The sequence below is a fragment of the Anopheles coustani genome, chromosome 2, assembly GCF_943734705.1.
Source record: "Anopheles coustani chromosome 2, idAnoCousDA_361_x.2, whole genome shotgun sequence".
In the NCBI taxonomy this organism is placed as follows: Eukaryota; Metazoa; Arthropoda; class Insecta; order Diptera; family Culicidae; genus Anopheles; species Anopheles coustani.
Genome location: NC_071289.1, coordinates 85,577,783 through 85,605,722, shown reverse-complemented (window position 1 = coordinate 85,605,722; position 27,940 = coordinate 85,577,783). Strand labels below are relative to the sequence as shown.

At 44.7% G+C, this 27,940-nt stretch overlaps 3 protein-coding genes across 7 annotated transcripts; 1 reads left to right on the top strand and 2 right to left on the bottom strand.

Annotated features, from left to right (window-relative positions):
- Positions 1–415: 415 nt before the first annotated feature.
- LOC131266202 (nucleosome-remodeling factor subunit NURF301) lies at positions 416–21,334 on the bottom strand. 4 transcript variants are annotated; one of them, XM_058268596.1, is made up of 16 exons: positions 21,293–21,334; positions 19,154–19,720; positions 14,156–18,652; positions 13,647–14,051; positions 13,287–13,571; positions 12,287–12,537; positions 10,822–12,214; positions 10,540–10,733; positions 4,631–5,078; positions 3,894–4,546; positions 2,983–3,443; positions 2,666–2,890; positions 2,404–2,571; positions 2,126–2,321; positions 1,457–1,541; positions 416–1,384 (listed from the first exon to the last, which is right to left on the bottom strand). In XM_058268596.1, exons 2-16 carry the CDS (start codon positions 19,470–19,472, stop codon positions 1,074–1,076), a joined length of 9,891 nt encoding a protein of 3,296 aa, XP_058124579.1. In that variant the 5' UTR covers positions 19,473–19,720; positions 21,293–21,334; the 3' UTR covers positions 416–1,073. The 4 variants fall into 4 exon arrangements, with proteins under 4 accessions (XP_058124579.1, XP_058124578.1, XP_058124581.1 ...); XM_058268595.1 differs by lacking the exon at positions 21,293–21,334 and adding an exon at positions 20,274–20,520; XM_058268598.1 differs by lacking the exon at positions 21,293–21,334 and adding an exon at positions 20,274–20,520 and having other exon boundaries at positions 2,983–3,374.
- A 519-nt stretch (positions 21,335–21,853) lies between these two features.
- Positions 21,854–23,769, top strand: LOC131263745 (islet cell autoantigen 1). Its single transcript, XM_058266002.1, has 4 exons — positions 21,854–21,972; positions 22,062–22,579; positions 22,655–22,921; positions 22,982–23,769. The coding sequence occupies exons 1-4, from the start codon at positions 21,909–21,911 to the stop codon at positions 23,594–23,596; spliced, it is 1,464 nt and encodes a 487-aa protein (XP_058121985.1). The 5' UTR covers positions 21,854–21,908; the 3' UTR covers positions 23,597–23,769.
- Positions 23,770–23,886: 117 nt separating this feature from the next.
- LOC131262087 (armadillo repeat-containing protein 8-like) lies at positions 23,887–27,846 on the bottom strand. 2 transcript variants are annotated; one of them, XM_058264006.1, is made up of 9 exons: positions 27,650–27,846; positions 26,888–27,308; positions 26,135–26,820; positions 26,001–26,072; positions 25,709–25,936; positions 25,452–25,634; positions 25,241–25,384; positions 25,005–25,162; positions 23,887–24,938 (listed from the first exon to the last, which is right to left on the bottom strand). In XM_058264006.1, the coding sequence occupies exons 1-9, from the start codon at positions 27,704–27,706 to the stop codon at positions 24,893–24,895; spliced, it is 1,995 nt and encodes a 664-aa protein (XP_058119989.1). In that variant the 5' UTR covers positions 27,707–27,846; the 3' UTR covers positions 23,887–24,892. The 2 variants fall into 2 exon arrangements, with proteins under 2 accessions (XP_058119989.1, XP_058119990.1); XM_058264007.1 differs by having other exon boundaries at positions 27,683–27,845.
- Positions 27,847–27,940: the final 94 nt, after the last annotated feature.

The window sequence follows — 27,940 nt, the reverse complement described above, 5'->3', positions numbered from 1 at the left end:
AATATTTAAAATAAAATGCCATGTCAATTAAACATCTTTTTGCTGATATTATATTAAAAAAACTTTTGCTTAAGCTTTACCAGTACTTAATTTTACAGGATAGAAATAGAAGTAGCTTAACAGTTACATAGATGAACTCCCTTAAACAAGAACACGCCTCCACCGTTCATACAACCATTCAGAAATCGCGTACTGGGTTCGCGTGATTCCCCCCGGACTGCCTGTTCGTAATACTATGGTTTTCTATGTATAAGCATTATAGTATTTTGTATTAGCTTTGACCAGTATAAAGTAATGTAGCACGGTACCGAGTCGAAATCTTACAAATATATATATATATATATATATATATACTCTTGACTCTACATTCAAAATCCGCTGTATTGGATACACTCTATTAATAAAAAAAAATATATGTACCATAGATCATTTATTTTGTGCATAATGTAAAGTGAACTTAGATAAAATCTGTGAATTTGTTGCTCTTGGCCAGTTACATTTGGTTTGATCTATTTCAAATAGAACTGCTAGAACTGATTATCTAGTACTATCATATTTGACTGATATAAACTCAATTAATGAATATGTGCAATCTATGATCTTCTGTTTCCCCTTTGCAACAAACGCTATGGATTTTGCTTTGACACACATTAACCGAAAAAAATCTCTGCTAAAACTCTGTTAAAACTACGTATATGTGGTGTTTTTTTGTGTTTTCTTTACATCCGGTAAATTTATTTGCTGCGAAAGTAAAGTCAAACGGATTAAATAATTGAAGTAAGAAAAAACTACTATTTACGAATTCTCGTTTGAAGACGAGGATCGGGAGATCTCCTAATGGGAAAGTTTAGAAAAACAAGTACCTGCTTCTTGAAAGACCGATCTACTCCACCCGTTGATTTTGCTTGGTATCGTGCATACCAATGTGTAAACGAGCTTTTTTTTTCCCCTCATCATGAGATTTCGCCCTACATTCCTGTTTGTTTCCTTGATGCTACGTTACTTTCCACGTTACTCCACATCGAGGCACCTGGCTTAAGCAGGTATCGGTACAGAATGGAATTATGAGACAACTACGCTGTGGTGGAGCTGGTGGCAGCCGTCACGTCCATTAAGATCGTCCCTACCTCGGCAATGGATCCTCCGATGGCCTCTCCAACGGCAGTGTCGCCGCCGCTCTCGTCGTTCTTATCGATCAGATGCTCGCGGAAGTGTTTGATCTTCTGCACGAAAAACGATTCCAGGCTTTCCGCGCACCGGAAGAACGGTGATTCTTTTGGATTGTAATACCGGCAGTTGTCGAATATTTTCGTCATGTCACCGATGAACTCTGACAGCGTCTGATAGGCTTTACTGTCGACCTTGCCTTCGATTTTTTGTAGGTCTGCAAAGAAGGGAGGCAAACAAAAAAGTAAAATCACCGTCAATGAAGTCATTGCAGTCACTAAATACTTACCCATCGGTTCCTTGATTACGCGATAGTAATCGGGTGCTTCGTTTGGATCGACCGGTTCCATAAATGGCCAGGCACTTTTATGTTGCTATAACGAGATATAGAAAGAGATAAAAAACAAACGTTTCTTCAAGTATTATCAAGAACTGTTGATATGTACAGATTGCGTGGTGAATCGTTGCAGTAGATTATTATTATGTTAAAATTATTTCTCATGTTTGAGTGCCAACATTCTGAGACAGCACTGAAAAGGTTAGATCGTAAAGTATTGGGTAAAATAATCTGCATTTATAAAATCCAAACAAACCAGCTGGCCTATCTTATAACTCACTAATTAAGTTTAGGCCTATCGGAATTAATCGTTTAGCACCGAGGTTTAACGAGGTAGGTAATTCTTTTTCGAAACCCCCTGTACACTGATCTTTCCGACAAATTTACCCGACCGATTAAAATCCTTTAAACTTGCACCGGCGCGAAATAAAATTATGGTGGATTGTTTAGTTTGATATCGTCGCGTTTAGTAAAACCTGTTTTTTTTTATACTCAGCAGAATAACCATTCAGTTCTTTCTAGTTTATTTGAATATTGTGAAGCAAAGATGAGAATCAATTTGTTCAAATTGACTGCACAAATTCGTTACGCAAAAACGAAAACCCACAAATGACTACCCACCTGAATTTGTTTGATAAGTTTCTTTAGATTGTCAAACTCCTTGAGACTCAGCGCCTTCATGTTGGCAAAGTTGATCGCATTATTCTTGTGGCAATTCGGGCATATGTACTCGTCGATATTATTCGCCTCACATTGCAATATTCCAACGCACCGTCCGTGGAACCAGTCCTGGCACTTATCACAGCAAATGTAGAATCTTTAAGAAAGACAATAAGAATGCAAAGATGGTGATCAAGAAAATGGTTCCCCCACCTGCATTAGCCACAACGAATACTTACTGAGATTCGTCGTAAGGCTGACGGCAGAGGCAGTACAGCTCCTGCGTGTCCCGGGCGTGCTTACACTCGCCGCAAATGTACTCGGTGATCTTCTTCGACTCCGCTTCACTGATGCCAACGCAGTCTCCATGGAACCAATTGTTGCACAGATCACAACCAACGTAGAACCTAAGGTTAGGAGAAAAGACAAACGATTGTGGTTATGTGTGTGTGTGAATGTTACCTCCTTTTCCCCCTTGTTGATGTGAATGCAAAATCTTACTTAGAATCATCATATGGCGTCTGGCAGATGCAATGCGTCTGGGCCTTGCTATTCTTCTTTGCACCCCGGCGGGTTTGATTTGATCCTCCTCCTCCGCCACGTGCCCCCGAGGAACGATTGCCACCTGCCTTTGATGCGCCACCACTGCTGCCGGGACTGGCATTCTTTTGACCCCCGCGTTTGGAACCAGCCGTAGCAGAGGCATGCGTACCAGTTACAATTGTTCTGTAAGCAATCGATAGAGTAGTGTTAGTCGCAAGTCGCAGCTAGCAAGTCAAAGTTCTAGCTCGAAGCTTTTTTAGCGCTTAGAAACCTACTTTCGTCTTGTGGTTGTCGTCGCGGTCGATGTTGAGGAACTCTTATCCGTCGCTTGCTTTGAGCTAGGGCCGCCGGGCGGCGCCAGCATATCGTCGTAGCCATCGAGATGGGCATCGTCGGCGGCTGCAGCATGTTGCGGTTGTCGACGGCTAGTCGTAGAATGTGCTGCTGCAGTACTGGACGATACCTGATGGCTCGGTTGATGATGCTCTTCCTGTTGCTGCTGGTTTTGGGCCAAGGTTGAAGGGGAGAAGGATGATGATTTCGTACCAGCCGGTGTCACCGATCCCGCAACACCCGTCGATGCTGACGCCGCCCGAGCCACAACTGTGCAAGACGCGGACGACTGCGCCTCGACGGAGAGTTCCTGCTGTATCTGAACCTGCAAATCCTTTTCGAGATGAGATCGTTTCTTGAGCATGTCTTTCTTTAACTGTTCCTTGTGACGATTCAATTGTGCCTAGCGCAAAAGAACAATCACACAGAGAGAGAGATAAGGGTTTCGGTCGCAATTACAAATTGTGTTGCTGTGCTCTTCTTGCGGTGTTCGCGAAAAAAAAGCTAAACTAATAATATAGTAATAATAATTAAAATAATGAGTGATTACAATATAACGGTGCGATGATGGGCGAAAGCTCTAAAAAATAAGAAATTAACAATAATGAAACGAAAGAACAGGATAGTTTCAGCATCGTAACCCACACTATATAGGCCGACGACTGTTGCACCAGAGAGTATGTGCATAAAAGCCCGAAAATTAAATTAAGGAAAAGTAGGGAAGTAAGTCAACAGACAGATAAAACCAGGGATTATTCAGAAATTGAAATGGAGGATACCAAGTTGAATGAAGTGCTAGAGAAATCATTTGGATGAGGGCGAAGACCGGGCAGGATCGATTGAAACGACATACCTGCAGTTTGCTCTGTCGTGGGGGCTGTTGTTGTTGCTGCTGTTGGCCACTCAAGCCACTCGAAGATACCGGAGTCGTCGTTGTTTTGCGTTTCTCACTACTTCTGTTCCGTCCAGTCGTTAGAATAGCTGGTGCCGAAGGAGATTTTTCTTCAGATGAAAGTACCACACCACCAGGGGACAGTTTAAGCGGCGTGCCGGCTGGTGAACCGGCCAGACCTTGACCGGAAATGGTACGCCTCTTGTACGGGGTGGTCGTCGTGATGCTGGGAGAGCTTTGCGCTTCACTGTTCGAATGTTTTCTCTCACGGCTGACGCGTGGGGAACCGCCGGAACCACCAGGAGACGACAGACCCGCCACCGTTCCTCCTGCACCCGCTGCCGGTTTCGAGGCTCGCGCTCGTTTCGGGGTATCCATTTGCCATTCATCGTCATCGTCATCGGCACGTGTTGTTGTGCGCTTCCGCACCCGACTGCCGTGACTGTGCGATTCGCTGCGATTGCCAGTCATGTTGCTGTAGTTGTGTTGCAATGCGATCGTCCGATCCGGTCGATCCTCCGTCTTCATCTGTTTCTCCTGGTAGCGCTGCAGGTTGAGCAGTTTTTCCTCGATCTCTGGATTCAGGTGCTCCTGCTTTAGTGCATTCTTGATGGCTACAACCGAATTAGAAACACGTTACGATATGGACCAATACGGAAAATATATAAAATACCGGACTAATAAAAATGACAACTCACTCTGTTGGATATAGTCGGGTGTGACGACGAAGGAATCTTTTCCATCGTTTGCTTCACCCTCATCACCGCCTTCACCGGATCCTTCTTTCGTCCCACTCGTACCATCATTTGGTGGTATTTCGCTCGGTGTTTCCGTTTCCGTTGACAACGCGTTGGTGATTGGCATTTGTGATAGCTTTTGTTGCTGCTTACTTAGATTATTGCTCACCTTCTGGATGAGCTCCTTTTTCACGAGAGGATTAATTGGCGATGATGCACTGTTCGCACCGTTGATGATAATGTTCGACAGGATGCGTGGCTTGCCGTCATCGACGATCATGCCGCCTGTGTTGGTACCGGGAATCGTGTTGATGATGTTGCTGGGAGCAGCGGCCGTTATGATGGTATTGCCACCATCCTCCGACAGACCGGTTTCAGCGCCCATTGCAATCGCCTCGGAGCTTTCCTGCTGTATTGTTGATCGTAGAGGAACCACGGGAACAAATAGAAATATTCGACCACGAGTGTGCAATTACGACGACACACAACACACACGGGGTAGCAGAGCATGGATGAAAGGTAAAAATGTACAGCATTAATAAAGGACGTTGTAAAAAATATAAATGAACCCGTGTCACGCCTAAAGATCGCAAACCATCTCATTACAAACATCTCTCGACGGCGACGTTACAATGCTGATTGCTCTGAGTTTTTTTTTTCGATATCAAACAGGGATTTTCTTTCCAGTTTTTGGTTGTTTTTTACACGTAATCCACCGATCTCCGACCAGATAAAAGTTACAGTAAGTAAGTAAATACAATAAGAGGAGAAAGTCGGATCCGACCTCGCACCTGTTCACACAGTAGGCCACCATCATATTCCTCCTTCCCATCAGGCGCCAGAAAGTAGCACAATATGTTTCAAGACACCGTGAGAGAAAGAGATGACGGAAGCCAGAAAAGCGCATACTTTGTGGAAAGTGGAAAACAGCTTAAATACAGAAAGGTAGCCACAGCTTTGCCAATAGGATAGTAGTCTTTGCTTATATCAATCGTGATTTTACGTATTGAAAACCTTACCCTACTTCTGCCAAAAGAATGAGCTTGTTGTTTTCCTTCTTGTTTCTATTTGCTTATGCTCTGTTTCCTATCTTTAATGGAATGTTTTGTTTTTTTTTTATATATTTTCTACCGATTCCTCCACATTCTGGAATTTCCAAACGTGGAATAGAAGTAGGGTGCGAAAATTACAACAAAAGGTGTGCCACACTAGCTTAACATATTGTAAAATTAAAATTAATGTGCATCCAGAAAAAATATATAACAGATACATTGAAAAGGAACTAAATAGGAGAGGGTAGAGGTGACCAATTAAACAATAATTCCCTGTAGTACAATCTCGTTTAATTTTCCTTACTTTCTTCGTTTAAAAAAAAAACAGCACGCCCTAGCATAAATGAGCAATCGCGTAAGCAAAGCACAAACACTGATCTAATTGAAGGGCCTCGACATAATTTAATCTTTGACATCATTCGATGCTCCTATAAAATGCACAAATTTTGAATCATTAACGGTACTGGATCTACTTTCCTAGCGGACAAGCGTAGCGCAATTACGCTTTCCAATTCTGCTTTGTCTTTGTACGAATTTGACCCTACCACAAAAGAAAAACACCCCATAAAGATTTCGGGGGCTACCTACTGCAACGGCTGGTCGGTCAGAGATCGATGACGTGACGTGTGTGTACTTGAGCGCGGAAGCTTTTCTTTATTTCCATTGATTGTGTTCCTCAGCCAAAGTGTGGTAACATCAGTTTTTTTTTCATTCAGATTCACGAATTGTCTGAGAACTGGAAATGTTTTGCGATCAAAAGGCGAACACGGGAATACGCGGCGCACAAGGGTGGTTGGTGGTGGTAGTGGTGGTGGTGGTAGAGGTGAAAGAGACTAATAGTTATTGTATGCATTTGGGCCAACGTTTTCCTTTTAGACACAATAGAGCAGTGTAAATTAAAGAAAAAAAATCATTGTAAACAAAAATTAAAGCAAAAAAATGAATATGCATGAAAAAACAAAAAAAAATTAAAAATGATTTGCAAACAAAAGAAACACAACAATGTATGCATATTGAAGACAGTGAGTTAAAATAAATTTAAAACCAATGTTAAAACGTACCAAAAAGCTAACAAAACATTATTCACTGCCATTGCAGTCCAGAAAGATTGCCTGAAAACAGTTCCTTGAACTGGTTTCATTCTGGTTTGACTTAGCTTAAAAAAAACTTCGTAATATAAGTAAAGAAAACTATTAAGCTCTTAGGCAATTTGGGAGGCAAAAGAAACGACCAACTTAGTAAAATTAACACATAATGAGCGAAAAATAACGAATCTTCCTGAAGATATTCTAAGCCCCCCACAAGGCTGAGATGTGAACCCTGCCAGCCAACCGTTAGGTTATTTTTTAGCGGTTTCTGCACTTAAATATACCGCCATACTGATTGTGGGGTTCAATAGTGAAACACTTTTACTATCACTAATGCACTCAATCTGGAGTGGGTTTAAACTAGGAAACGTTACTACTAATAGCTTTTAGGAAATATACATGTATAAATAATGTGATGAAATTCTAGTCCCTTTTTGGAACATATTATAAGTTAAACTCGATTCCGTCCTCTGTACCCTTAAATTGGTCAGTTTGCTTTGCTATGTGCTACTGCCCATCATTAAGAAATAGGTTTAAAAAAAAAACAGCATGTATCCTTTCTACAAAGCAGCATGTGGCTTCCTTTCTTTCCGTTTCGCTCTTCGGTTTTCCTCCGTTGTACGGTTGTGATGGTCGGCGCTCGTGAACCGGTGGTGTCGTGTGCGGCGTGTGATGGTAGATTGAGAATTAATGAGAACAGAAAGGAACTTTCTACCAGAATCTACAATCGGTTAGGAACAAAGCTTAACGAAAGGATGGTGAAAGGATAAATGATCGCAATCGGCAGAGTTTTACGCGTAAAACTAGATAAAGAGATTGACAATACACACACACACCGGAGTAAGTTTTTGTAAGATTCATTGTTACTGTTAATCTTGCTTATTTGTATTTTTATTAAATTGTGTATCGTTTAGAAGTTTCATTCTTTGTTGATTCTTGGTTGTATTCTTCTAAATTCTTCATTAGTTTGTTGTTTTTGTTTCTGTATCTTATCGTTCGCTTATCCTACATATCCACGAACCTACTATTGGGTATAGTGTTGTTTTCTAGTCACTAATTTTTACATCGTAAATAAAAAATAGGCATAATTTTTTTTTTATGACGGACCTTTCTTATTTTCTTGTCGTTGATAGTGGGGTTCGGAACTGCACGTGTTTGAATGAGTAACTTTGTAGACAAAGTAGTTTTGTTACTAAAAAGCATAGTATTGTATTTTTGTCTGCCTTCTAAACGGAGCCGTGCGAAACTTCCCAACAACCAGTCAGTTGTGATAAACGTATTGTAGACGGAGTAATCGTTTGGATCCCTCTCTGATTCCACTTCCAGACCAAAAATGCAATCAAATGAAATTGCATAATTTTATGCTGATCCTCCTTACATGTTACTATCAACATTTTAATTTATTCTCGAGAGATACTACTTTTGATACAGTCAAAAGGCTAAAAATGATGATATCCAAATTGGTAGCTGCTAGTGGACATCGAACAACAATACGGTCAATCTGCTATCCTTGACATGAACTTTTTTAAGTTTCACGGTGCAGGCCATATTGTAGATGATACTATGGAATACATTAGGTGAGACAGCAAAATTGCATATGGATGCAAAACATAAGGACACATTATTGAAAAAGGAGCCGAATGATCGGTTAACATAACATTCTAATTGTCATTGTAACGATCGATTTCAATACCTGGTCAAATTAAGCTTGTTCAATGATAATTAATTGCCTGTTGGAAAAAATGATTTTAGAATGGAATGGATTGACAACCCAAAACTACACTTTGGCCATTCTGAAATTTTCTATTGTTCAGCATTCGATTTTAGAATGCCATGAAAAAAACACATATATCTATATATATTAAGCCCTAGCTGATAGAGGGCATTATCGCTTTGGTTCTTGTGTTGAGGATCACAGGGAACGCATCCAGGGAAAACGAATCGGAATGGTGCGAAACATCGATTGTTGCCAACAATGCTTTAAAAATGTAATACATAACACTAAAGAATGTGCCGGCAAGATAAATACTGTAAGGAACATATTAACTTTATATCATATTGTTCCACATAAAACAAAGTTGTTTTCTTTTTGTCTTTGAGCTTCCATGAGTTGAAATGCTATATTTCTTAGGATCTCATTTCCGGCTGTTAGCTGATTCAGTTGAAATTATCATGAGCCAATTCATTTGTTCGTACAGCTGTACCACATCGGATTCATGGGATCCTCCATGTGTCATTATATTCAATCTTTGCTCTCTAATGCCCGCGGTTCAAGTAAAAAAGTGTGTTATTGTAATGACATCGTCCTTATCTTGTAGTAACATAAGTCGAGACTCCATTGTAGGTCTTAGATCACTATTGGTGTATGCTTGAATTTAGAATTATATAAACTGCACATGTCATGTGTGTGACGTTTCTTCGTTTCCGTTATCTGCTGCTGCACACAAAAAGGAAACACTAGTGGCTAGTGCAAATTTGTTTTTGTTGGGAAGGCTATCTCAGAACTTCTCCTCAATGCCCCAACATTTTGTTATGTTCAAAATAATATAATATAGATTGTAGTTTTTTTATTGCGATTGATGGTTACGTGATCAATGGTATATTAAAATTAATGGCGAATCTTGCCTGATACGTTATTATATGTACATTATTAGTCCTGACCTTTCGTCTAACTGCAAATAGTCGTAGATTAACAATTGTAGCATTCATAGAGTTCGTCAATATTAATATTAAAACCCAGCAATGGGCAAACTCAGCGAGAAAAAAAATCTAACTATTTTGTCATGTATAGTATTATTGCCTTCACAATAAACCAGACTGCGGAGAGCAGAAATCCACACCCGCACTGTTAATGCAGCACTTTTTTGATGGTCAAACTTATCGTAAACAAATAATATCTTGCCGAACATTTAACATTGAACTTAAATTCGAAGTACAGGGGGGGTTACACATACGCGTTAAAAAATTAATCTACTTTTAAATACTTAATTTCAGGCAGACCGTATTGGCAAGCGTCCAGAATGTTTTCCTAGCAGCCACATTTTCTGTTGTTGTCTCTACATCTTCCGTACATACTATTTGAACCCCGTGGGATACACAGAGACACTTTTAGTCAACAGACAAAATAAATATTGCTTAAGTTTTGTTGAGCTTAAATGTTATTAAAAAAAAAAGAAAAACATCTTTCAGTCGACAGTATACGATGTCGATGGAAGAAGGTATTTGTCGTGTCTCATTTGGATGTCCTCAAACTTATTATACTGTGTTGTTAGTGCCGGAGAACATGCAGCGCATCATGTGACCGGACAAACGAGGGTGGCAAGGTTGGCAGGCAGGGGATTTAACACGCCAAGGTACTTAAGGTAAGGAATTTGCCAGAGCAAACAGGAATTCATTCTTGTGACGTGCAACATCTCGCTTGAAGGCGAGATTTGTAGACATATATGTAGCTCCTGCACCTGCCTTGTTGGGGGGTGTCATAGGACAGCGATGCTTCTATTGATGATGATCGTAAACAAGTAAGGAGTGTTTTGCAATCTCCCATCCTCCACTCATCGCACTACACGCTCCAAAGCGTGTTTTTGTGTTTGTTAAATGTAACGCATCAGGGTACGATACGGTAGTAGACAGGGAGCATCTAGTTTGGGGATGATTTGGTTGTTGGGGGAGGGGTGGGATAATGTAGGGAAGATGTAAAGCGAGTTTTTAAGGAAGCCTAGAAACGACTTACTTGATGGTGGATCTGTATTGGTGTTGCTGCTGCTCCGGGTTCATGTTTGATTTGAACCGGAGCGAGGGGGGGAGGTTGACCGCCAACGGAGGCGGCGGCTGCGACAGCGCCGCCCATCTGATTCTGAGCCGGTTGAATGGCGAGGTAGATCTTTGTCGGTCCAACCACACACTGCCGGCCGTTCGATTCTTGCGCTGGAAAGAAAACACGAGTAAAAGAAAAAAGGGATCATTAGTTTTTTTCCGGCCCGCAGTCACCTCTGGGTAGGATTTGTGTACTCACCTCGCAACAACTGCTGCTTAACCTGCTGCTGGACTAGTGCCGACTGCGCCGGAGTGAAGTCACTACCTGTCAAACCGTGCAGTACGATGCGAGGCCCTTGGCCGTGTTCCTGCTGGACTTGAGCCGTAACGCACTTAATCACCGTACCGGGCGGTTGGTCTTTGAGCAATGTTTGCTCCACTGAGGTACTTATTTGGTTCTGTTGCTGTTGTTGCTGCATCACAACATTGTTCGCGTCGGCCGTCGTTTGAAGAACCTGCTGCACCGCAACGCCTCCAGATTGTAAGATTTGCTGTTGCTGTATCAATTGCTGTTGTTGAAGCTGCTGCTGCTGCTGTTGTTGTAGCTGGAGCTGTTGTTGCTGCTGCTGTTGCTGTTGCTGAAGCTGTTGCTGCTGCTGCTGTTGAGCCTGTGCCTGCGGGTCTGCCAAGTTAGCTACAGGAATGATCTGCGCAGTGCCATTCGGTTGCGTTTTGATGTGGGCCACAACCTGTGCCTGGTTGTTGCTGATCGGCCGCAGCAACACCTGTTGACCGTTCACGGTGGCCAGCTGCAGCTTCCCGCTGGACAGTTGCTGTGCCAGACTCTGCGCCTGGCTGATTGCCGCCGATTGTTGCTGCTGCTGTTGCTGCTGTGGTGACGTGACGACGGTCTGCATCGTTGTTTGTGGTTGCTGTTGGAGCTGAATTTGTATTTGATGCGACTGTTGTTGCTGCTGCTGCTGCTGATGAGTCGCCGTTGCAACCGTTGGCTGGGCTGTGGTAACAATTTGCTGAACCTTTTGTATCTGTGGCATGGTAGTCGTCGTCGTCAGCTGTCCGCCGGAGGCCATCGATACTACAGTGGCTGGCTGGGATTGAATTTGCAGCGGAGTATTGCTGACAAGCTTCTGGCCGCTGTTTAGGATGATGCGCTGGCCACCGATCATGATCTGCTGGCCGGGAGTGGCCACGATCTGTTGAACCATCTTCTGGCCGGCTTGGTTGATGATGATTTGCTGTGGAGAACCAGCGACGCCCGTCACTCCGCTCGCATTGTGGATTAGAATTTGCTTGGTCGGCTGGCCGGGAGTCGTGGCTAGCAGTACCTTCTGTGTTTGCAGCGATGACTGGCCCGTCGAGCCGGCAGTAGTTGCTGCCACCGCAGCCGCCGTCGGTTCCACAATCACCTTCTGACCCGCCGGCAGCGTACCTTGAAGCAGCTGCTGGAGGTTCGACTGCGTGACGACCTTCTGCACGGGCGTAGTGGTGGTCAACAGCTGACCGCTGCTCGTAATAACCTTCTGTACGGTGCCCTGGTTGTTGATGATGATTTTTCCTGCCGTCGAGGTAACGATCTGCTGAACCGACGACTGGCCTCCAACTTGGGCAGGGCTGCTGCTGGCCGTCTGTACCTGAATAAGAAGAGAAATATCACATACCAGTTAGTAAACAGTGCATCCTATTGAACGGAATTATTCAATTACCTTATTCAAGATTTGTCGCTGTACCACATTCTTGGTTTGAGGTGTACTTGCAGCAGATGGCGAGCCTAGCACATTACGTACAGTGACCCCTTTGTTCAGTATATGTGGTTGTGTCGGTGTGGCTGGACTGGCCGGGGCTCCACTGCTGGTTACTGTTGCACTTGCGGTTGAAGAGTTTGCTGTTCCTTGCTGTTGCGTCGATCCAACTTTTACAATTTTTTGCCCAACTCTAGTGATGAGTTGTTTGGGAGCTGCAAGACGAATAAAATATAAATATATTAGCTTTTAAGCATGAATTATCCCTTTTTCATTTGTTCTCAAGGCGACACCGGGAAGTCTAGACAGTAGACAGTGAGCGAGATCGACCATGTTTTATCTAGTTTGATTATTGGTATATTTCGATATTGCATTGCTATTGTCGGTCTGATCTTCTCGCTGGGTTCGAATCCCAACCGAGACCGGACTCTTCCCTGTACGAAAGGACTGACTTTCCACGTACGCAAACGGAATAAGTGTAATAAGCCACTATAATGGGGCATGACCGAAGACGGCCGTTACGCCAACTAAGAAGATACTCTATCAAAACTGAACTTTAATAAAAGTATTAAAACAGTAGTTTCGCAAATAAAATTATTAGGCCATGTAGATCAATTAACACATCCCTTATAAGATATGTAAAGCTTTTATGAAAAACAATATGAAGAATAGTATTTAGTGAAACAAGTCTTAGAATTGTTAGAAAAAATGAGGATGAATATAGAAAACTCCTGATTGCAATCATATGACAATGCTGCACGCATGTCTAAATAATTACAACCTCTTACTACTGTGGGTTTTGGTATAGAGCTATTTAGGAGGACACCAATTATCTCACCGCTAAGCAACCGAAATAGAGGCTATTCACAAAGTACAATTCAACAACAGCTCCGAAGAGTTTAGATTTTATAACAAAAAAAAAATTAAAAAACAATCAAACCACCTCAACACACGAAATACTTACAGTTTGGATTGCTGCTGAGCACGTGCAACTTGCCGTCTGGAGTCTGGATAAGCTGCTGACCTGGATTGAGACCACGCACGCTCACCTTACCGTCCGGGCCGCGAATTATTTGAACCTTTTGTGGCTCCGGTTTCGATGTGGTCGGATGATTCTGTTGCTGCTGTTGGGGCGATTGTCGGCCTTGCGCCGAAGACGCAAGAATACTCTGCTGGATAATTTTCGTCGTACCATCGGGATTTTTCACCAGTATCTTTCGATGAACAATACCGCTTCCTTTGGGTGCGTCTATCGCGTATAAAAAACACATGAAAATATAATCTATAAAACAAAAACATCCAGCTACGCGCCTTAGCAACCTACCTTGCTTAACCTCGACTGCTCTATTTTGATTGCGTGCTGCCCGCTGTAGCCGAAGCTGTTGTTCCATCTTTTCGTTAATCTCCTCCCGGGACGCCTTGACCCCCCCACTGCCTGACGCGGCCGATTTGACTGCCGATCCTCCCGAGCCTGCCATCGATGCGGTCGAGGAAGAGTCACTGTTCAGCCGGTTGTTGCCACTCGAGGGCAGCTTTCCGGTGCTGTTGCGCGTCACCGGTGTAGCCGAAGCGGCCGCCATCCTTTCCTGCCGCTCGCCGTACAGTTTGATTTCCCACAGTTCCAGCTGGTCCTCCTCGACCCATTCCTCCGTCACCTGGGGTTCGGTGTGCTGCGGTGACTCGGCACGCTTCCGTTTACGCAATCCTGATCGGATGGACTGAACCTCTGCTGCGAGAAGTAGAAACAAGTTTTTTTTTTTTATTAGCTCTACTTCAATCAACGAACTGAAACCGGTGTTAAAGGCGATAAATAGACCACATATCCCCGCTTACCTCGAACCGTTTTTGGTAGCTCCAGTGGAATGAGTACCTTCCTTCTCAGGTACGCCAACCGTTCGTTGAACATTCCCACGTGCCGGTGGCGTAGCAACTCGAGTGATTTTATCTCCGACTCGGTCGTCACTTGAATCTTCCCGTCCGGCGTTGCAGGCTTCATCGCCATATCGTCCCAGCGCAGGCAGGTCCATAAAATGCGCAGCTGCATTCCAACCGCTGCCAGCGAGGTAAGATTGACGCTACGATACAGCCAGCACGTTTTGAAGAGCGGTCTCGAGCACGGGTACGGCCACACGGATGTATTCGTTTTGGCCAGATGATGAAAACCAGCGACTTGCAGCCGCCCGCCGTGCTTCGCCAGCTTGAACAGCTCGCCTTTCGGCAGCACCATGATCGACGATACCCCTGGTTTTTTCGTACGGAAGTAGTTGACGACCGGGTAGCGCGGCTTTCCGTTACCAAGCACCGGTATCTTGCCTTCCGGTTTGCTTTTCCCGTCCGCGGAAGTTACGGTACCGGCGACTGTGCCGCCGTTGGCATTCAATCCAGGGAGAGATTTCTTAAGGTAAACCTTACCCTTCGTGCTGCTCACGGTGTACACCCGGACACTTCCATCGGGTGCTTGTTCCTTCTCGTCCTGATCTTCTTTCTTAACGTTCCTCGCAAGTAGCCCGAATCGACGGTTTGGTGCACGAACCGTCGTCACCATCGGTTTGGCAAACTCTTCCTCTTTCGGTACCACGACATCCATCGGCATCGGTACACCACCGGAAGCTTGATCTTCGGTTGCCGTCTTGTTTGTTCGAGAACGGCCACGGAAACGCGTAACACGCCCTTCACCTTCGCCGCCACCCTCCGACACGATAGAGTTGGAGTTGGAATTTTCGTTCATCGGCATGGAGGATGAGCTGTCCTCCACCTTCGGTGCATCCACCATCGTCGTCGTGGTGACATCCATCATTGCGTTATCTGTGTCGCCGCTGCTACAGACGACTTCTTCTTTTACTACTTCGCTGAAATTGAGCGGATCTAGAGCCTTCTCTCCTCCAGTCTGCTCCTCCTCCGCCGTAATTTCCTGCTTCGGCTCAACTTTCACTGCCAACATGGCCATCATCTGCTCGTCAAAGTCCACCATCGTGCGCTTTGATCGCTCGAGGTCATCGTTAAGCGATTTGAACAGACTGACGGAAAAGTTCGACAACAAATTCTCGAAACTTTCTTTCTTCACCTCCATTAGTTTCTGCTCCAGAATTGACTTCGCAGAAGGAGCACCGGTGCCAGCAGTACCTGAAGCGGAAGTGGCAGCACTAGCCCCAGCTGCCGACGACTGCTGCGAGTTGTGTTGAATTTCCATCACTTGCATTTGCTTGAGAATATCGAACAGCTTGGCGCGAACCACTTGTTTCTGTCGGCAAAGCGGTGAGAAACAGGACGCACCACTCGAGGTGCAGCATTCAATGGAGTAGCAGGTGGTTTGTGTTGTCAGACGATTTAGCTTATTGTACCTAACCCGCAGCCGCTGTGCCTCGTTGACCAATGCGTGCAGCTTCTCCCGGTACTGCCGATTGCGGAGATGCTGCTGGTAGGCCGACAGGTGGGGTTTCGGGTTCGGTACGACAGCGCCACTGCCGTTGCCTGCCCGACTGTTCACGATTCGTAACAGCTGCTTTTCGATGCACTCGCTAGGCGAAAGGACGCGTACCGTAATGACAGTTGGCGCATCTTTCTGTATGATCGTTGCCGGGGGCTCGTCGGCACTTCCCGAAGCAATTTCATCCTGTCGCTCCTTGGCATGCTTGATGCGAAGTTCTTCCGCGTCTCGTAGGTTCATACGTCGCTGCAACAATCCGTCCAGTAAGGGACACTTCCGGCACACTTTCGGATAGAGTACCCTCCCCTGAGGTGTTGCTAAGGCCTGTGAAACATCGATTGGACCGACGAACTGCTGCGGGAAGGTGAAAGTTCGGATTGATTTCAACTTCGGCAGCAGCTTCTCGTTCAACGCGTCAATGTCTGTCAGATATTCCACCGGGTTAGCTTCGCTTCGGGTTTGGTCTTCCTTATCTTCCTCCAGCGGGTCGTTCTCCTCCCCCTGTTCATGTTGCGTGCTTCTGCTGCGAAGAAACGCTTCGTAAGTTCTCAAGTCAAGTTTCTGCACCTTTTGCTGACCCGTCTCCGTCAGCACTACCGGCAAAACCATCTGGGCAACGTCGTTCGTCATCCGCCCGGCAACGGTCTTCTTTCGCCGCCCGTTCCCCATCCACACCCAGTCCCATTGGCCGTGGATGCGATACTCTTCGCCCTTCTGCTTCCACACCTGGTGCTTCAAACCGAGCGAATACTTGACGAAATTCACCGCCGTCCGGTTGCGTTCCTCTTCGTCGTCCCGTTCGCGTTTCTCACGCTTTTCCAATTTTTTCTTCTCCTCCCGCTCGGCCGACGTGATGCGATACATCTTCGTGTGACCCAACTGCTCGTGCCAAACGCTTGCAAACACCACGCCCCGAAGGCACGCCTGAAAGATGCACATCGTGCGCACAAAGTCTTTCGGCTGCGTGCACGTACCGATTGCGTTAATCCACGTCTTTCGGACCCGATTCCAGTTGTGATGCATAAACGGGGTAGCTATCGATTGCTCCAGAGCGAGCAGCGTCTGCCGGATGGTGGTCACAATTTGCTGCTGGGTACCGAACAGGCCGCCGCCCAACCACTTGAACTCGGACGCTTGCGTTAACGAGAATTTGTGCGAAAGGTGTCGCTTCTTGTCGCGCTCCTCGTTGCGCTGCGGTTTGTTTAACGCAATTGGATGCACAGTGTACTGGTTGATATAGTTTTTGTAACCATTTTCCATACCCAGCTTGAAGTAGAGTGTTCCGTTGGACAGCTCCGACACTTTCTGTCTTGTCAAACGGTCGATTCCATCACCCGAAGAAGCTGCCCCTGGCGTACCACCATTATTCCCTCCATTTGTGCTGGAAGTATCGTCTTTTAAGCTTTTCTTTTTCAAATCATCCAAGTTGAACGTGCGCGGCATCAGGGATCCCGTTTTCGATCGAGTCACGTGTTTGCTGCCTCCACCTCCGTTCTGTTGCGAGGCATTTTGTTGATCTTCCTCCTCCTTCGTAGTTGTTGCATCCTTCGAACCATTTTCCCCATGTTCGCCACCATCACTGCTGCGACCATCATCCTGCATCCTTTCGTCTTCCTTATCTTGGCCTTGCTGTTCATCCGAGGATTCCTTCTGACCGAGCAACTTTTCGATTCGCTGATTGTCCACATCAAAATACGACTTCTTCACTCCTTTGTGCTGGTTTGTCAATGTTTCCGTCAGCGTCATCTGGCGCACGATTTCATCTCGCAGATTCTCGTTCAGCTGATGGTACAGTTCGTCTTCGTATTCGTCCGGATCCAGCTTTGTCAGCAACAGCTCGAACTGTTTAACCGTGCTGTAATACCACACCTGGGAAGCGTCCTCACTCTCCACAAACAAACGCCGGACGATGAACCAATACTTGCGTCCGTGACGGTCAAAGCCGAGCATTTCTTGTCGGCAGAGCATTCCCTGCTTCTCCTGGCTCGATATACAATCGATAACGCCGGAAACTTTATGCGCCTTGCAGAGATTACACTGCCAGTCCCCGTTCGGGATATTTTCCAACGGAGGTTCGACGCACTCCAAATGGAACACGGCGGGACAAGTTTCGCAGCAAAGCAAATCCCCCAACCGATGACACACCCGGCAGTGGTCGTCGTAATGTATCGGGCCCTCCTGTGTCATATCATCCCGAACCCCGCTCGTAATCAGGAATTGATCGGTCAGAAATTGCAGCACGGACAAACGTTCTTCGGCCGGAACGAAAGGATACTCGGTGGAGGCGAGGATCCGAAGCACGCTCTGATCCAGTGCCGGGTCGCTTTCGATGTAGCTTCGCAACACTTCCGGCCAAGTAATGGAATCAATTAGATAGAGTGCAATGTTAACACTATCTTTCTGATCAAGCGGACCGAAGTGCGTCTGCTGGGAGTCTTCTTCGCGTAGGATCGCTTTTAGCAGCGTGATGTGCAGCTCCGTCAAGAGGGCACTCTGTTCATCGCTCCAGATGGCGGCGCAAAAGTCTTCAAAACGAAACGGTGACAGCCGCACTAGATGCCGAAACCGTCGGATGATCTCGTAGATGGAAGCACACTTGAGTACAATTTCCGTAGGCACTAGCAGATCATCCGACGACTCGGGAAGCTCTAACTCCGGAACATCGCGATCCTGCAGCCAGATCGGATCTGGGCTCGGCTCCTTCAAGCAAAGTGTCCCGTTACCACCAACTCCACCGGGGCCAACGGCAAAGCTGTTCATAGAGAAGTCACTATCCGATTCATGACCCAGGCTTTCCTCGGACTCGCTGGCCGAGCGCATGGAGTCATCGTAAATATCGCTTTTGTCGCTGTCGTCTCCAAAATCAGAACCGTAGTGATATTCCGATTCGTGGTAGGAGTAAGCTGCAAGAAGCGAACAATAATTATGTGTTTAGCAGCTCCATAAAATTAAATTGTTGAAAGGTAACAAACAAGCGAAATGCTAGTTCCAATATTTGCCGAGTTTTTTTTATATTTAAAAGTACTAAGTTATTGAAGTAAATGTAAAACAAATTTTATACGGAACAATCCAAACCCCATTTTCTTCGGTAAACAAACTTTGAAAAATGTATACAAATACGTGCGATACAAAGGAGAAGTAACGAAAAAGGGAATTTCATCAAAAACAAGATGCCCCGCGCTTCCCCACACTGTCACCCTGCTGTTGCTCTTTCTCTGACCCTCCCCGGCTACCCTACCCTATGCATCTTGAGCTGTCAAAAAGGAGACAGTCCAAGTAGTGAATGAAAAATGGAGGGAAAACAATCGTACACACACAACGTACGCAAAGAGAGGCAGGAAGAAAGTGATGCAACGGATTACACAAAAACAACAGTAGTTCAATGAAATGCAGTGTTTACTTACCTTTTCGGCTGGTAGAATTATTATGCCCTCCACGGCCCCGGCCACTCGGACGACCACGGGTAGTCGATTTTCGGCCCCTTGTTCCCTTTGCAATCGTTTTTCGCCGGGAGGTGGAAGGACGGCTCTCCTCGCTTCCTTGCGGTGATGCGGCACGCGATTCTGACGGTGTGCTTCCACCTTCCTGCCCATCTTTGCATAAATATTTCGGTTTTTTCATCAAGTGATACTGAAATTTTTTCGGTCGCTCCATTGTGGCCGATTTCGGCGGCCGGCCTCGCCGTTTACCAACACAAGCCCCATTACTCTGTCTGGCGCTCATGTTGTGTATGTTTTTTGTCGTAAGTCCTTAAGTTTCGGCAGCACACTTTTTGCTGCTACGCTGGCTTATATTATTTATAAAATTACAAATATCCCAATTGCACACTGTCGACTACATGAGAGACGCTTTTTCGATCATTTCCTTTGCATTGTTCGAAGAGCGCACCGATAGCGTGCGACGGAAAATGTACGATTATTAGAATCAATATTTTGTTCCTATTGCCTCTTTCCACCAGCAAATCCTATGACCTACGGAAATGAAAACAAAAAGGGAATGATTACTAGGATGAAATAAAATACATAAGGCTTGGAGAAATCAGTTTGGCCAAATACATTTGGCCTAACTATAATACTATGATCGAGCCGCGTCGTTTTTTAATAGGTATGCAGGTTATGTTTCAATCAGCCATTCGATTTTAACATTACTTTTTACAACCACCATTTTTTCAGAAAGGACAGTTTACGCCAATGGAATGGATTCAATTTCCATGTTTTCAAACTAACTAGATCTTCCAACAAGCGCTTGGCGTCCACATCTTCCGCCATTCAGAGCTTCAATTACAATCATATGTCACGTCATAATTCCTTCTACACCAAGGATGCACCACACAATTGTTATGCTTTTCCTGGCGAGCTGAAGTTCTGAATGCAATTTCCAAAACATGGTGCATTAGACCACCACAGCTTACAAACTTCCCCTGACCGCTGGTCCAAGTCGATACAAGTGCAATGCGCTCTATTTCTCCTGGCCCAACACATTTTCTGCCACACGGGCATTGCCACAGCTAGCGAAAAAACGTACCCAGCCAGCTAGATTCCTGCGGCGGGCGACGATTTTCCCATCGCACTCGGATAATCTGTTGCCACCTTTGCCTAACTGAATTCACTATTCACTTTATTTTCACCCTGACACATGTCAAAATAGTGTTAATTTTCTTCCTTTTTCACAGGCTTTCGAAAGCGATTCGCTGCTGCTACTTTCCTAACTTTTCCATCCGACTTTACTCGCAGAAGACGCACTAACTTCTAGAAGAGCGCACTGACGCGACCGAATGTATGGAAAATTGCGATCATGTACATCGCTCATCATAGCTCGACGCTGATTGGTCGACACGTCGTCGCCATTTTGATGAGTATCAAGCGTACAAGCCATGAGCCCATTTTCCTACGTACATGCTGCTAGCACTATCTTAGATATTACAACTCGTTTCCAACAGCGAAAAACGTTGAATTTAACAATCCCAAAGATGCTCTTTGTGAAACAAACTACATTTTTCCACATTTTCACGAATTTTCACCATCTCTTAGCTCCGACCAATCAGAAGCCTGCTTCTATTGTCGAACTAGACTACATTAGCGACATCTGCAGGTAACGCGCAAACTAACTGCTTCGATATTGCTGCACCACGTAACGAACGAGATGGGTATATACTCTTTCACTCGCACGTATGCCCTTTGCAGCAACAGAATGAAAATGCATCGCATCTCGGTTCTTCCGTGGTTTGGCTTGCATTTGTTAGCCATACAATCTTCTATTTTAGCTGTTCATGTCTTACAAAAGCAGGCCATTCTCTGCCTTCTTGATAATTCTACAATGTTCACTCCCCAAAATGTTCGTGGCGCCTGTACGATAACTTTCTATGCACCAGTGATAGGAAATCTGCTAACACTCAACAGTTAACCAACACAGCTTATACATAAAGCTACATTATATTCGTTCATCGCACACATGCTACACTAAACCGTACACTGCCTAACCATTTGCAAAACATGTATCCACTTGAACTTGTTTACTAAAACTTTAAAGCACCATTTTCTTACCTGCCTCAAGTTACATTTCCTCGATCTGCTAGGTAAGCGTACTGGAATCTGCTTGGCAACCTCACAGAACCCTTGCTTTGCCGCACTTTGCTTCGTGACGTTTGTATGATAGCTTAAGTTTATACTGCTAGGTTCAGTATGCTCCAACCACTATCCACTTGTTTTCTTTTTGGTGTAAATTGATTTTTTTTTTCAAAATACATTAGTTTTACTTAAATATCAGCGAAAGTTGAGAGCATTATTAGAAATACACATTAATAGCACGTGTGTTCAAGTGTGAACACAACGTTTGTCTGAATGTTTGAACACAGCTCGCTTAAAATTATTTCAAGTTACTGCACGTGTTTTTGAAAAACCGTTTTGACTCCATTTGGAACAACCGAGCATGTGCGCATACGCAAGTTTTACTTGTAATAAATGAACTACAAAAAGGTATGTTCTCCTTCAAGTCGCAATTGTCATATGTGTTGTGCTAGGAGTCACCGAGAAAAATCGATATACAAGTCACAAAAGGCAAATAAAATAAAACATTTTACTAAAGCAACGCAAAAGTAGTCAAGTAGCAGATACGCGGGAGTGAGAAAAAACTTACTATTATCAAAACGAAGGCTTCGAAATGTTAAAATCTGAATTCCAACATCAGTTTTGGGTAACGAAAAAGGCCGTTCAAAGAAAACTTGGTGAGAAAGCAAACAAACATCAAATATGGTTCGCGAAGAAGATCAAAAAATCCATCTGTAATCTTTTGTTTCTACCCTATCCAATGAAGGTACAAAGGAGGATGAAAATATCGTATCGTCGGATGGGGAGCTTGACTCGAAGATAGAACTATTCCGATCGGTGGCCGAGAGCTGCAACAAGCTGTACCGCATCATTGACCAGTACCAGGAGCGGGTATGCATTCTAGCGCAGGAGGAAAACTCGTTGGGAAAATTCCTACGAGAAGTTAGCAAAGAAAGCCCTACGACCGGTAAGATGATGTCCACTACCGGCAAAGCGATTTCGTATTGTGGCCAACAGCGTATTGCCGTTCGAGTACCGTTGCTGCGACTGCACCACGATGTGCAAACGTTCAAGGGGCGCGCAATAGCGGACACCCACCATACGATACAATTGATGGAGAAGGAACGAACCGAGTACAGGGCGGCATTAAGCTGGATGAAATCGGTCAGCATACAACTGGATCCGGACACAGGCCGTGGCCTAGAAAAGTTTCGAAAAGCCCAGCGACACGTGAAGGGCGCGAAGACAAAGTTTGATAAATATACACTCGACTGTTTGGAAAAGGTAATCATTGGTGTTAACACCAGGATAGAAGCCAGATAGATTGTATAGATTGATCCGCTAACTGTATCATTTCAGATTGACCTCCTAGCGGCAGCGCGATGTAACATGTTTTCACATGCACTCGTTGGATATCAGAATGCCATCCTTCAGTTCGCCAAGAAAACAGACGAAACTTATAAAAATACACTGAAAAGCTTGGCAAAAGATCCTCACTATAATTTCTCTATACTAAAGGAACTCACGCAGGCAAATCCGGACGAGGAGGAAAAAGAAGAATGTCCTAAGGTTGCAAAAAGGGAAAGTCACGACCAAGCTGATGACGACCAAATGCTTTTCTTTAAGGTACAATTTTGTTGTTTGTTCAAATTAAGATGTTATCGTATAACCAAGCTTTTTTTACAGGATGAATACAAGGACGATGTTGAACCACAGGCTCAAAAGCAAAAATCTCCAAAAGAGAAGATTTTAAAAGACGTAGCGTTGGAAATTGATTCACTTCTTTCCGGTGTACCGGATCTTAGTGATGGGGGTGCTGTTGAGCATAAGAATGTCCCAGATGGCAGCGCTGTGGATCTGCTTGGACTGAGTTTGGACGATGAATTTTCCGACTTCATGTCCACTCCGGCACCATTTTTGCCTTCAACCCTTCTCACGAATTGCAGCCTCATCAACTCAGGCCTGGACTTTGAAGCGACAATGCCACCTGCGGACAGGACGGCACTATTTCTGCACGATGAACAACCGAGTACTGGGGAAACAGCTGGTGCAGGCGCAAAATCATCCGAAAAAGCGTCGGATATCTTCAATAGTTTGTTGAACAGTTTTTCCAAACAAAGCGCCGCCAGCACAGTGTCATGCGGGAAGGTGGCAAGCGAGGAAAAGAACTCGAGAATTTCTAAGACGACGACTAAAGATCTCAGTGGATGGTACCAACTTTTCGCCGAACTGGACCCTCTTTCCAATCCAGATGCAATTCCGTCCAAGTCGGACGCGCCACAAAACAGTATGTCGGCTTGAAATTGTGTACGGGAACAACGGAAGGACGAGGAGAATGCATACAGAGCTGTGTTCTGCTATTGTTTTCGCTTTTGTTCAATGTCTATCGTTTTCCGTGTTATCCACAAAAGCCCGCATTACAGCGGTTGCAAAATGGTTAAGGGCGTATATTTAATTATTATTCCATGATAAATTGCAACTATTTGAAAGCCATTAAAATAAATTGTCTACTTATATGCAACCCAACCCTCGTATTTCAAGAGCCTCTTGTTTCGGATGCTACTATGTCATTTTTAGTCTAAACTAGTGAATACTGTTACATCTTTTATTATGGTCTGTTGATGTGTTTCCTTCTTCTTTCCTATCGCAACATGCACATGATTGGTCAACATTGCTGACCAAACTGTTCGGCACGTACACTCATCACCCTACAACAATAAAACAAAACAACGATCACGTACACTCGTCTCATCTCGGGGTATCGTTACGGAAGCTGGTTCGTGTCCAGATGAAAATGCGGCATTTTATCAGTTTTATACAGTTGATGGTACAGATATATAGAAATCAGAGTTTCCTGGGTACCTTTGGTACGGGCAGACATATTCACATTAGACGGAAGATAGATTTCGCGATAGTTGACTGGTACAGTAAAGCATGCTTTCGACGTGTTTTTTCTTCATTCTTTCAGCTCACCTTCCTCCTTGCTCCATATCTTGCTCTGTAGGGGGACAAAGTCCACTGATTTTTTTAATCTCATATAGTTTCCTAAATAAATTAATAAAATTAGAGTAAACTTAACAAACGCCCTGCAACACTGGTGACACTGTATCGTTATGCGAGACCTATGATCTCCGTTTAAGTTAAGTTGCTTCTTTCTTTTCCTCAATGGCCTGTGCTGTTGGTGCTTTTTTGAATCGAAAATCAGCACGGTAAACTGTAGCCGTTTTGCTTCGTTTTGTTTTTTGTTGACTCAATTTTGAACTGTCTTTTTGTCTTACTCGATAACCAATCAACCTAATCAACCAATTTGTTCATGATGTTTAATCAAACGTACCTGCTTCATTGTATGGCGCGAGTGAGTTGAGTATGCGATTCGTACTACATGGGTGATGATTTTTCTGTCGAGTAAAATCGGCACGTGCTTGCTGTAAGAGATTTGTTTCCCGAAAAACGAGGCCCTCTTCTTCGCACGATCGTTTGGAATGGGATGACGAAAGAAAGATGACGGATACAAAAAGATAAGACGGAACTTACGGATTTTGCGAAACAGGAAGGAAGGAACGGACACAAAACTAACAACAACGAGCGGTAACAAAATCAATGGTCTTCTGAGTAGTCAAACCTTAAAATTTCATGCCGTATGCTGGAACGAAAAGTCAATCGAACGTAAATAAAATATTGCACCGCATAGAAGACTGAGTACACTTACTCCTCATAAAACTGCGAGTCACGGGGTGTCATGCGTAGCAGTTGTTCGAGATTGTCTAGAAAGCCCCACTTTCGCAGTATCTGCCGCCGACTGCTTTTGTCTAACAGATTTCGTACCACAAACACAGCTCCCATCTGTAATTTATTGTCATTAGCGACCTAACCGAAAAAGAAGAAAACAAAAGCTACGTAAAGATGTGCCTTTAGGTTTAACATCATACACCCGGTTCAGCTCACCAAAAAGTCGCGAATCTTTTTGACAATCTTTTCGTCCTGCAACACGTAATCCTTTTCCCGGGCGCCAGCCGTTATGTTACTTATGATTATTAAAGCTTGCTCCTTCACCTCCGGTGGATGTGGATCATCTAGGACGAGGCTTACCTGGGAAATGGAAAACAAATCGTGAAACACGTTTTGCAAACGGATCCATCTTTCGAGTAAGACTCACCGCTCTCAATACTTCACTCGAGTGCTCCGACATGATCGTCTCGATATGAAGAGTTTTGCTCAGCAAATTTCGAAGCAACCCGAGTGTTTTCATTATGACACGCTCGTCACGATCGCCCAGCAATTGAAATATTCTATCCATTCCTAGCTTGTTGATAATTTTCGTTTTAACATGCTGTTCGGCCTATAAATAGAAGGAAATGAGCGAACGCGTTGAATAAACCGAACTTTTTTTTAATGGTAAATTGCTACTTTTACCTGAAAAGCCATGTTCATTAGAGCCCAGCTTCCGTTTAACCTTAATGCAGGATCGACATGTTTGGTAAGTTCGCACAGCATTTCTACTGCGCCGGATTCGAGCATAGGTTCCTTGGCAGGTGAGAATTCTAGTAGTAGGTTGCAAATCGTCGACGTGACCACGGTTTGTAATTCCAGAGAAGGATCGCCAACCAACAGATTCATCAGTGGACGCCACACAGAATGATCCTGTCGAAGGAAGATTTTTTTTGTTGATGAAACAGAAGTAAATATGGCTTACATTAACGTTTACCTGAAACGTAGTTCTAAGTAACTGCACGGAACGGGAGAGCGAATGGAGACATCGAACAGCTGATAATCGAACCTGAAATTAAGGAAATTTTAGTCTTATTTCTATTTCTTATTAAAACATCAGAAAAGCCATACCTCCGGGCAGCAGTCTTTTAAACCACTAAGAACCTCTTCCATCAGCCCCTCCATCTCTATGATGCGCTTTCGAATTTCTTCGTCGTTTGCCGCAAGTGAAGCGAAACATCGGAACGCACCTTGCCGGGACAGGACCGAGGGACATTTGACCAGGTTTGCCAAGGACGCAATCAAATGGTTACTGATGGCCGCCAACCGTTGAAGTTCGGAGTCAATTTCCGCCAGATAGGCTAGCGTTTCCGCTGCCGTTGCGCGCGTGTCCTCGTCGAACTCGTCCGAACACAGCCGTGCCAGGCAGGGTAAAGTTTTGTACACGATCCGATAGTCCTCGGCCGGCAGTGCTCCGGAACGATGCAAATACGTGAGACACCGACTGGCGGACAGTTGTACTTGTACATCTCGTGTTCGGGAGAGCAGTGCTGTCAGGATATCTAGAATCGATCGCTCGGCGTGGTAAGTCGAATGAACAACGTTAGAGACCGACTTGTTGGTGAAGCACATAGCGGCCAAACATTTCAGGGCAGGTACTTGCAGCGTCGTGTTGTCCGATATCATGAGGCGGGCAAGAAATGGTATCACTTCTGCCTGGCACAAATTCTTCTGCTGATGGGAGGAGTGACAAAGGGGAACAAAGATGTTTACAACGTACGCCTGACAGGAGAAGCTACTTTTTGGCGCAGCGATTTCTAAAAAGAACAAATAGTTAATAAGTTTGGCTTGTCCCTGAGCGGCCTTTCTATTAGAATTACTCACGAATCAAACGCTTTATGTTGTTGATGTCCGAATGAATGAGGTCTAATGGAGCGAACGGATACTGAACTATCGTCTGTAGCGCTCCAAGACAAGTCTCCATCAGCCGTTCGTCCGTGCAGGGATCAAAGACGATCGCTATTAGCACCTCGACAGTGTTGAAGCGCATCAGCGAGTGCACTTGCGATTCGGTGCCTTTGGCTAGCGAACCGAGGACGATACCGGCATCGATGCGCAGCTGTAGCGGCTTGTTGGCGTTACACAGCAGCCCAATCAAACGCGGCACAATTCCTTGCGAGATGATGGAACCTTTCTTCTTGTTTGATCCGATAACCGCATTCTTGAGACACACAATCGCTTCCTGGCATTTGCAGTTTTCTTCCGAGTACAGCTCATCGATGTACGATCGAGAGTTTTCCACGTCCTGTAAGATGACAACAAAAAAGAAAAACGGTAAAGCAACAATGAGATACAATAAACATCACCAAAGTGTTTCACAATAGTCAACGATGAGCAATAAAGGGGAAAGTAACAAGGTTGCCTGTTTGTTTATGAGTTCGACGCAGTTGAGGTTATACCAAAGGCGGATTATAATACTGTATTTGTCATCCATTTCTTGACTATATGCATGAAATGCACTTCTGCGCGACCTTATTGTTTCCATTGAATGCAGTTATGGTCGAAGAATTGATCAACTGGCAGCAAATGAGCACATCAACGTTTACTACACTCTGGCCTTTCGAATCGAGAATAGGAACTACGCACCAATTGTGCCGGAACCGCGGAGTCCGTGCTTACCATGAAACAAGTAAACGGCTCCATGCCTGTAGCTGACGATCAGAGATTGCCGATGTTTTGCACTGTTTGCGGACCGAAATCGGTGGCTAGTGGGACAATTGGTTGTTTAACAGAGAGCAGTAAAGGTGGCGGATTATTATTATCACGGTGCACCACGGGAATGGAATCCAAAACACACGCAATTTGATTTTTCACATTTCTCGTTTGACAGCCGACGAAGAATCGGCTAGTTTGTTTGCGCGTGCATGTCAGTCTAAT